At 30.6% G+C, this 10,000-nt stretch overlaps 1 protein-coding gene across 1 annotated transcript; it reads right to left on the bottom strand.

The window, feature by feature from the left end:
• Positions 1-1,929: 1,929 nt before the first annotated feature.
• Positions 1,930-9,833, bottom strand: Saysd1 (SAYSVFN motif domain containing 1). The gene is given in 4 exon segments (XM_086538771.1): positions 1,930-2,130; positions 3,167-3,399; positions 8,249-8,384; positions 8,386-9,833. Coding segments are annotated over 4 exon segments (579 nt in total). The 5' UTR covers positions 8,463-9,833; the 3' UTR covers positions 1,930-1,997.
• Between the last annotated feature and the right edge of the window lie 167 nt (positions 9,834-10,000).

Here is a 10,000-nt window from a genome sequence, read left to right as displayed (position 1 = left end):
CCAGAAAAGGATTGTAATCTGTGGTTAAATACTTTAAATAATAGTCATTTACTATTACTTTTACATCATGTATAAAAAAAGAAAGAAAAAAAAAACATTAAAGAGATTAACAAATACAAATTCTAGACCCTACAGAACTTTAAAAATGAATTCAGCTCCTAGATTTTACCATTCTAGCTCCTAGATTTTACATTCTCATGTATCTTGGGGAAATTTCCGTATTTTGTTTTATGAAAAAGAAAGATGACGCAGTTGATTAGCATGAACACTGGCGCTGTTGTTTTCTTCTCTTCTCCAAATATCTGATTTAAGTTTAAATGCAACAATTACACTGTAGTTGTTATTTGTCTAACTTCTTAAATTATTTCCCATGCACATAGTAATAAATCTAAAGTATGGAAAGATTTGCACGACGTTTACAAAAACTAGGAAGGAAGTTGGTTGGCTTTGCAGGCACACATTGCAGTTGTTGCACAATCTCTATCACTGTCCATAACTTCATTGCTCTCATCTTCCTGGAAGACCTGTAGAGCTAAAGGGAGACAGCCGTGATCTCTATTGGTTTGTTCTCTCGATTATGCCAGGCGAGGGTCTGCCATCGTATGATACGTGTGTGGTGGATCCTCTGTGTTGTTTGGGAGGTGTTGTATGTAATGGTATTTTGAAAAACGTGCGTGTTATGTAATTTGAAATGATATCTACGATACTTTTTCCCACAATTCGCCCTACGCTTGGCAGCGCACTCACTGGCCAATCAGCGTCTATGGAGAGTAATGACGTCATTATTTTTAGGCCAACTCTTTCAGTCTTCAGGAACATAGAACGCGTCCTGTTTTGTACTCTACAAAAAGAAATTGGAGCCTTAATATAATTCAATATCCTTTGATTAACCATCTGCTGCCCTTAGAATGAACAATAAAAAATACATCCGAATAAGCTTTTTGTTTGTTGTTTAAGTGTTTTTTTTAAGTCAAACACTTTTGATTTTCAGTATCTTTGTACGAGTTAAAAGTTATGAATCCATGCCATAAGGATTCAAACAATTTATTTACCACCCATTTATCAAAGCTACATATGGTGGTCTTATGTTTTTATATTTTCACGGCATGAACTGGAGTCTCGAAATATGCAGTAATATTATACAATAAATAAATCTTATCAATGTGGGATTACATATATTTTGTTTGTAAACACATCATTGAGTATACTCTTTTTATAATTTAAAACGGCATTGAATGATCGACTAAATAAAAATTCATGAAAATATTTGCATTTTTTTGCCGATTCAGGTGGTTCGGGGTTCGGGGTATGGTTCGCCAGCAATGCGTGTTGGCGCCCCTAGTGGATAGGGTGGTATGCGTGGGCGGGTGTTGCTATGTGGCAATAGAACTTGGAATACGGCAGCAAATTATTGCGAGTTTTGGGCAATTATTGCAGATAATGACGCTGCAGATAAGGCCTATAGTTTCAGAAATGAAAATACATCACATAGTTTCAGAAATGAAAATACATCACATAGTTTCAGAAATGAAAATACATCACATAGTTTCAGAAATGAAAATACATCACATAGTTTCAGAAATGAAAATACATCACAGTTTCAGAAATGAAAATGCATCACATGTAAAAACCAAATACTGTTTTGTTGATTCAAAACTTTCCATGTGAAACTAGAGACAACAGCTTCTTCGCTGTAATAGCAGGATGGCTTGCAACAAAACAGTGTAAAGAAAACCAGATGTATAAATCATGGTGAATAAAGCCTATTGACAGAAATGTTTCTCAAATAAATCCTAAATATACTTGTGAAAAAAATCAATAATACAGTATGGATGGATTAATTTCACTCCTAATATCATATTATAGTTCTGTGAAACTAGAATGTTCAGAACTTTAAAATACACCAATCATGAAATGAAAAAAGACCAGTGAAGATGGAGAAATATATTTCACTTTAAACAAAATATCCAACTCATCTTACAACTTAATGCCTTTCCCTACATCTTGTGTAAAATTTCCCGCTCAAACTGTTCTGCTGATAAAGTTCCATCAATTGTTTCACAGTTGGGGTTAAAGACGGAGTAGGCACTAATTTCCCCCTTTTTCTTGGGCTCGGACCTCATGTTGTACCTGGAATATTGTAATAATTGTTTAAACAAAAGAATCCGGTTTTGATACCAGTACAACTAAAACAGTATTGATCAGGAAACTATGACTGATTGGCAAAAGCAAACCCTCTTTCTCAGCATAATTCAAGAATTGTATACAATAAAACTAAAAATAAAATAAGTACTATGAACTAATGTCTGTCCCGAACCTCTCACCCTCTCACCCCTTTTTACAGTTTTATAAAGATCATAATATAGAATGACAGAAAACTGAAAGTGTAAAACTAATTCAATGATCATTTCATGATTACTTGCTTTGTATTTAGTTCATTTAAAGGTTCTACTCTAGTCCTATTAAGAGACATACAAATAAAAGTTTTATATTAGTTAAAATTAAGAAATAAAAAGATGCTAACTGCAAACTATTATGCTTTTATTCAATTGATGCTGCTTTTCATTTGTAAATGAAATCTATAAAGTTTCAATATATTTCACAACTAAAGGCTAAAGCAGTATCAATTTCTTTACATATAAACACAACAGAACTTACATCTTGCTGTATTTAATTTTCTCAAAACTTGAAAGACTATCAATGTTCAGCTGACTTTTCCCTTTGACATGCAGAAATTTTATTTTTTGGTACTTGGCAATATCCAAGCAACATACCAAAAATTGCATTGAAAGCACACTAAAACAACTTCCTTGCAGTTTCAACTTATTAATTCAAACTCATTATCATATTTTTTATTGGCATGAAAGAAAGATATAAAGTGAATGCATGAAAAATCCAAGACTCAACTTCAACTTTGCAAACATGCTGCAACTTCTCCCTGCTTACTCAAGTACTCAGGCCAAGATTTCAGCTGAGGTTACTCCTTACCTTTGCATACAGCACACGGTCACTTTGCTCTTGTAAATAACCAATAACTCATACATTCCTTAGGACAAAAATTATAAAGATAAACCACCAGATATTTTTTCTTCACTTGTGGAATCTACTATTCTATGTGCTCCATACCTAATTTAATGAGGGTGACAATTGCATGTCTATGACCTACCATATAAAAATGAAGGAACTGAAGATAAAGAACACTGCTCCGAATTCAATTAATATGAAGATCTTGAAGAGGATCAACCACATCACGCATTTCAACCCAAAAGAAATCCAGTCCAACTTTGTGTAGGACCTAAAGGATGGGAGTGTGGAATGGCCTGCATTGTCTGTGTCACTGTGGTCTGCACTGGTGCCTGAGGTTGATTCTCTTGTACTTGCTGTTCTCTTTCGGAGTTCCTGGGTTGATTGAAATCTTAGTTAGTCATGTATTGCACATACACAACTCACACAAAATGCATTAACAAAATTAACTGACTACTAACAAGTAGAGCAGGTTTTGTTCTAAATGTTATTTGGAACTCATATTACATAAGACTGTTTATAAACAAAATGCCACATGAGCACTAAATTATTTGGCAAAAAACAACAATAGACAAATATTTGAAACTGAGAGGTTGTAAAAGCACTTGTGGACAAATATTTGAAGTTGTAGATTAAAACAAAATGTAGATTTGCCATAGACAATGAAACAGAATGTTAAATGATATTTGCCTAACGAACAACAATGTTTGTATGTGGTTGAAATATCGCTTATTTTTCAGATATACATACTATTTACATAATTCCATAACAATTGTACTGTCAGTTCAATAGGATTGACAAAATCTTTGATATTAAGCTATAAATTTTAAAACCATTCAGATGTAATTAATACATTATTCAAACTGTATCATGCATATAGTGTATCATATATTCGTGTATCATATATTAAATAAATGATAAAACTACTTCCCTCCGCCAATTGGATGTGCTTAGCTGGCTGCCTGGTGGTGGGTTTGGGTGGGTGGGTGTGTGTGTGGGGTGGGTGGGTGGGGGGAGGGTGAATGGTGTGGGTGTGTGAGGGGGGGGGGAGGGAGGGAGGGGGTGTGTGCAGGTGTGGTGGGTGGGTGTGTGTGTGTGTGGGTGGTGAGTGTGTTGTGTATGGTGTGTGTGTGGTGTGTGTGTGAGTGTGTGTATGTGTGTGCGTGTGTGTGGGTGAGAGTGTGTGTTGTGTATGTTGTGTATGTGTGTGTGTTTGTGTTTGTGTTTGTGTGTCGTGTATGTATGTATGTGTGTAGTGTGTGTGGTGTGGTTGTGGTCGTGTGGTGTGTGTTGTGTGTGTGGTGTTGTGTGGAATGTGTGTTGTGTGTGTTTTTGTGTGTGTGTGGTGTGTGTGTGTGTGTGTGGTGATGTGTGTGTGTTGTGTGTGGATGTTGTGTGTGTGTGTGTGTGTCGTGGTGTGTGTGTGTTTGTGTGCTGTGTGTGTGTGTGGGTGTGTATGTGTGTGTGTGTGGTGTGGTGTGGTGTGTGTGTGTGTGTGGTGTGTGTGTGTGAGTTGCGTGTGTGGTTGTGTGTGTGTGTGTGTGTGTGTTTGTTTTTGTTTGTTTTTTTTTGTGTGTGTAGTTATGTGTGTGTGTGTGTGATGTGTGTGTGTGTGTGGTGTGTTCGTGTGTGTGTGGATGTGTGTTTTTGTGTGTTTGTGGTTTGTGTGTGTGTGTTTTGTGTATGCGTGTTAGTGTGTTTGTTTGTTTGTGTGGAGTTTGTTGTGTTATAGTTGTGAGTGTTGATGAGTGTTTGTGTTTGTTTGTGTGTGTGTTTTTGTGTGTGAGTCGTTGTGTTGAGTGTGAGTGGTTGTTGATTATTGGTTTTATTTTGTTTGTGTTTTTATATATATATATTAATAATATATATATAAATATATATAGTATATATTATATTATGCAGTTATATTAACTTAATATTTTTTATAATTACTATATCTATATATATATATATATATATATACATATATTTTATTTATATATATATATAATATATGGCATTTATTTATATATTATTTATATAGAGATATTATATATATATATATAATATTATATATATATATATATAGGCTTATATATATAGTTGATATAATATATATATATATATGCCATTGTTATATATAATATATATATATATATATATAGATATATATGATATATATATATATATATATCTATATTGATATATATCTATATATATAAAATATATATATATATATATATATATTATGCCAGTATATATGTATTATATATATATCTATATGCATATATATTTTTATATATATATATATATATATCATTTTATATAGGATAGAATTATATATATATTATATAGGATTATATATTATAGTTAAGTTATATGCATATATATATATATATATATATATTATAGATATATGCTATATATATTGGCATATATGCATATTTATATATATATAAATATATATATATATGATATATATTATATATATAGGCAATATAATATATATATATATATATATAATATATATATATATAGATATAGATATATATATATGCCATATATATATAATAATATATATAATATATATATTTATATATATATATATTAATATATATATATATAAATATATAGTTATATATATATATATAAATGATTATATATATATATAATTATGCATAAGATTTTATATATACAATGTATGTATATATATAAATATATTGATATATATTAGGCCATATATATTAGTTATATATATATATATATATATATATATATATAGAAATTATATATAGATATAGTCTTGATATATTTAATATATATTTTAAGATATATATATATATTAATATATATATAACAGACGTATACATATATACAATACGTATAATTATATATTTATAAATATATTGATATATACAATTAGATAAACATGATATATATTATATACATACCGTTATATATACATAGTCAGTCTATATGTATATATATATACATATATATATATAATATTATATATATATATAGTATTATATATATAATATATATATATATATTATATATACAGAATTATATATATATTATATAATATACATATATATATATATATATATATATATGTATATTATATGATATATATATATTATATATAATAGGGTATATATATACATTTGGTTTATATAAATGTTATAAATGTATATATATATATATATATTATATATATATATTGAATATATATATATATATATATATATACTGTATATATATGTAGTATTTATATGTATATACAGTTATATATTATATATATTATATAGAAGTTATATAATATATTTATATTTAATATATATATATAATAGATATATTACAGAATATATATATAATATTTATATAGAGAAGGTATATATTATATATATATAAATATAGTATTATATATAATATAAATAGAAATATGTATGATATATATAACATATATTGTATAGATATATATATATATTATATATATAGGATATATATATATATAGGTATATATATAGTATATATATATATATATATTTATATATATATATATGTATATATATATATAAATATATATATATATTTTTTTTTGTTTTTTTTTTATTTTATACATTTTTTTTGATATTGTTTTTATATATTTTATTTATATATTTATATTATATATATAGATAAATTATTATATATAGTATATAATATATAGTATATATTTATATATATATATTATATATAGATATGATATATATATATATGTTTTTTTTTTTTATATATATATATATTTATATATATATATATATAAATTGTATTTATATATATATATATATATATATATATATATATATGAGAGAGAGAGAGAGAGAGAGAGAAAGTAAGAAAGAGAGAGAGATTATATGATAACAAGAGTGATAATCATACTATTAATGCTCATGAAAATGACTATACTAAAATAAGAAAAAAAATATATGTGATGATCCAACATCAAGAGTTTGTGCTCTTGACGCTGGACCTGAATGAATATACTAAAAGTTCATGAAACTGTCACTGTAATTAGCCCTACCCATTTACACTGGAAACTACTCCAACTAAATATGAATGCATTTCATCTTTTGTTACTAGAATGTTGTCTTTCAGTGTAATAATAATTTCAAAAGAAATGTACATACCACACATGCACATTAACACAGACATGTATATAGATAATAAACATCAACTTCTACAAGTAGATATAACTAAATTTAAAAAGTCTTTTTCTTTACCAACTTATTCTTACAAATTCCAAATCCTGAGGAAATGTTTAAAAATGGTAATTCATTCTTCCTCTTTTAAATTTTCAGTATGCAATAAAAAGTTAAAAGTCCTTACAAAAGCACTCACAAATGAAGGGAAAGATGATAGACTCAGACATCTAATATCCAAAAGAATTTGATGAGAGATCCTTGATGTGTTCAGTGCCACAGGAAAGAGTAACAACTGTTTTGTTTTTAAGAAAGCTGAGGAGTGAGTGGGAAAAGAAAAAGAACAAATCTATCTACATACTTATATGGTGGTTATAACTAATCCAATATACAATGAAAAAATCTAAACTGAAGTCATAATTCATGGTTACACATGGCCTATACTCAATGCAGGGTGGGGCAGGGAGTGTTGGCGGGGGAGGGGGGGGGTGGGGGGGGGTGGGGGGGGGGGGGGGGGGGGGGTGGGGGGGGGTGGGTTGGGTGGGGGGGGGGGGGGGGGGGGGGGGGGTGGGGGGGTGGGGGTGTGGGGGGGGGGGGGGGGGGGGGGGGGGGGGGGGGGGGCGGGAGGAGGGGAGGGGGGGGGGGGGGGGGCGTGGTGACAGGGGGGGGGGGGGGGGGGGGGGGTGGGGTCGTGTGTTTTCCTTGCTGGTGAACCACCCGTAGCGAAAAAACAAACCTTTTGGTATGACATACCTATAATCATAACGTAACACCATAAAACCCTTTTCGTCCACGAAAGGTTTCTGATGGAAATGAGTAGCGAAACTGTACAAAGCACAGCGAAAACTACCAGAAAAATATTGTGTTGTGCCTAGAGGGTTGGTTGCATCTTTATCCAAATTTACCTTATTTTGATCTGCAGAAACCAAAGATAATTTGAAAACTTGAAAAAAAATTAACACTCATCTGTCAAACGTAATATGAATGGTTATACTCTAATAACCTCAATACGCATTCGCAATATTTATCCAACATAAATGTATAAACAAAAAGATAATCACCTTAATATCAGAACGGTGTTCGGATTTCTGTTCCTCCGCACTAGAATTACTATTACTGGTTCCAGAATCGGAGACTGTGCTGTTACTTCTCATGAAAGACATCATAGACCATAATAACTCCCAGATCCGTGTCTTCGTATGTCTCTTCCTTCTTCTTCTTGAGTCTGTACTGTGCCAACTGTTCCTCTATGCTGGATTTCCCTGTCGAATGCATCTCTGGGGTTTCCTTTGAGCGGTAATCCTCTCAGGTGTCAAGTACGAGTACATTTGTTGATGTCTTCTTCTTCTTTCTCCTTTTTGAGGGTTTTAGACTAGGTGTAGTCTATATTCCCCGATTCTTTTTCTTTCTTCTTTCATTTTTTTTTTTTTTCACTATCTTTTATATGATGTCTATGATTTTTGTTCTCCTTAGGAAGATTTTTTATGTCTGAGTATGTAGTACTTATTTTCAGAGAATTGATTTTCACCTGTAATAAGATTTGTTGTTAGGGTGTTGATTTTCAATTTTTTGAGGGCTTCTTTTAGTTTAGTTCTGTGCAAGTGATGTCTTAGGCAGTATAATAATAAATGCTCTATACTTTCTACTTGGGTGTTGCACCATCTGCAGTTTGGATTATCTACAATATTGAGTTTGTGCAGGTGTTGATTTAGTCTTGTGTGGTTAGTCTTCATTCTGGTTATACATACATCTAGTTTTCTCTTTTGATCTTGTCCATGGTTCTGGTTTGTTGTCTTTTATGTAGTTGTTTTTTGTTTCTAGGATTGATAGAAGGTAAAGTTCCCAGTTTTCTATTATTTTTTTTAAATTTCTTTTATTATTGTTTTTGTGTCCTGGGGTATGGTTATGGAGTTTGAGATGTCATGTGCTTTTTTAGGCAGCTTGGTCTGCTATCTCATTCCCTTTTATATTTCTATGTGAAGGTATCCATTGAAATATTGTTTTGATCTTTCTGTGTAAATTGTAGGATTAAATTTTGTATCTTATATATTGTGTTTTTGTAGTGTTGTGGTTTACTGTTTTTTATTAAGTGAAAAGCAGCTTTTGAGTCTGTTAAGATTACTGAATTTGATAAATTATTGTTTTTCTATTGCATAGAGTTCTGCTTCTGCAATTTCTGTTAGGTGGGAGTTTCCAAATTGTTGATGTCTTTTTTGTTTTCTATGTATATGGCTGCTGTTGTGGAGTTTGTTTCTGTTATTTTTGATCCATCTGTGAATATTTGGTTAAAGTTTTGGTATTCTGTATTTATGAGTGAATGAAAGTGTATTTGTATTATTTGATGTGAGTAGTTTTTTAGGTTTGTGTCCATGAATTCTGTTCTTACAATGTTTGTAAAATCATACCATGGGGGGGATTGGAGTGATATTAGGGATTGCACTAATTTGTAATTTAATTTTCAATTCATCGCAAGTATTGAGTACTGTGTGGAGAAGTAGTTCATTGTCTTTGGTTGGATTATAGCTTTCTATATTTTTTATGATCATTTGTTTTATTGGAGTATTTGCTGTTTTTTCCAGTATTTTCATCATTTGCTGACATTCTATAATTTTAATTCTTTGTTTCAATGGTAAGGTGTTTGTTAATGTAATATTATCGGGGTTGATTTAAAACAGCCTGTTGCGATTCTTAGAGCTTCGTTTTGAATTGTTTCTAGCTTTTTTCAATTTCTGTGTTATTGCTGATCCATATATAATTATTTGTCCATAGTCTATATTGGGTTTACATGTAAATATCTAAAAGAAATTAAAGAG

Source organism: Penaeus japonicus, unplaced genomic scaffold, assembly GCF_977035675.1.
Source record: "Penaeus japonicus unplaced genomic scaffold, GWHDUDI00000001_assembly GWHDUDI00000007, whole genome shotgun sequence".
Lineage (NCBI taxonomy): Eukaryota > Metazoa > Arthropoda > Malacostraca > Decapoda > Penaeidae > Penaeus > Penaeus japonicus.
This window is presented reverse-complemented; position numbering and strand designations above follow the sequence as displayed.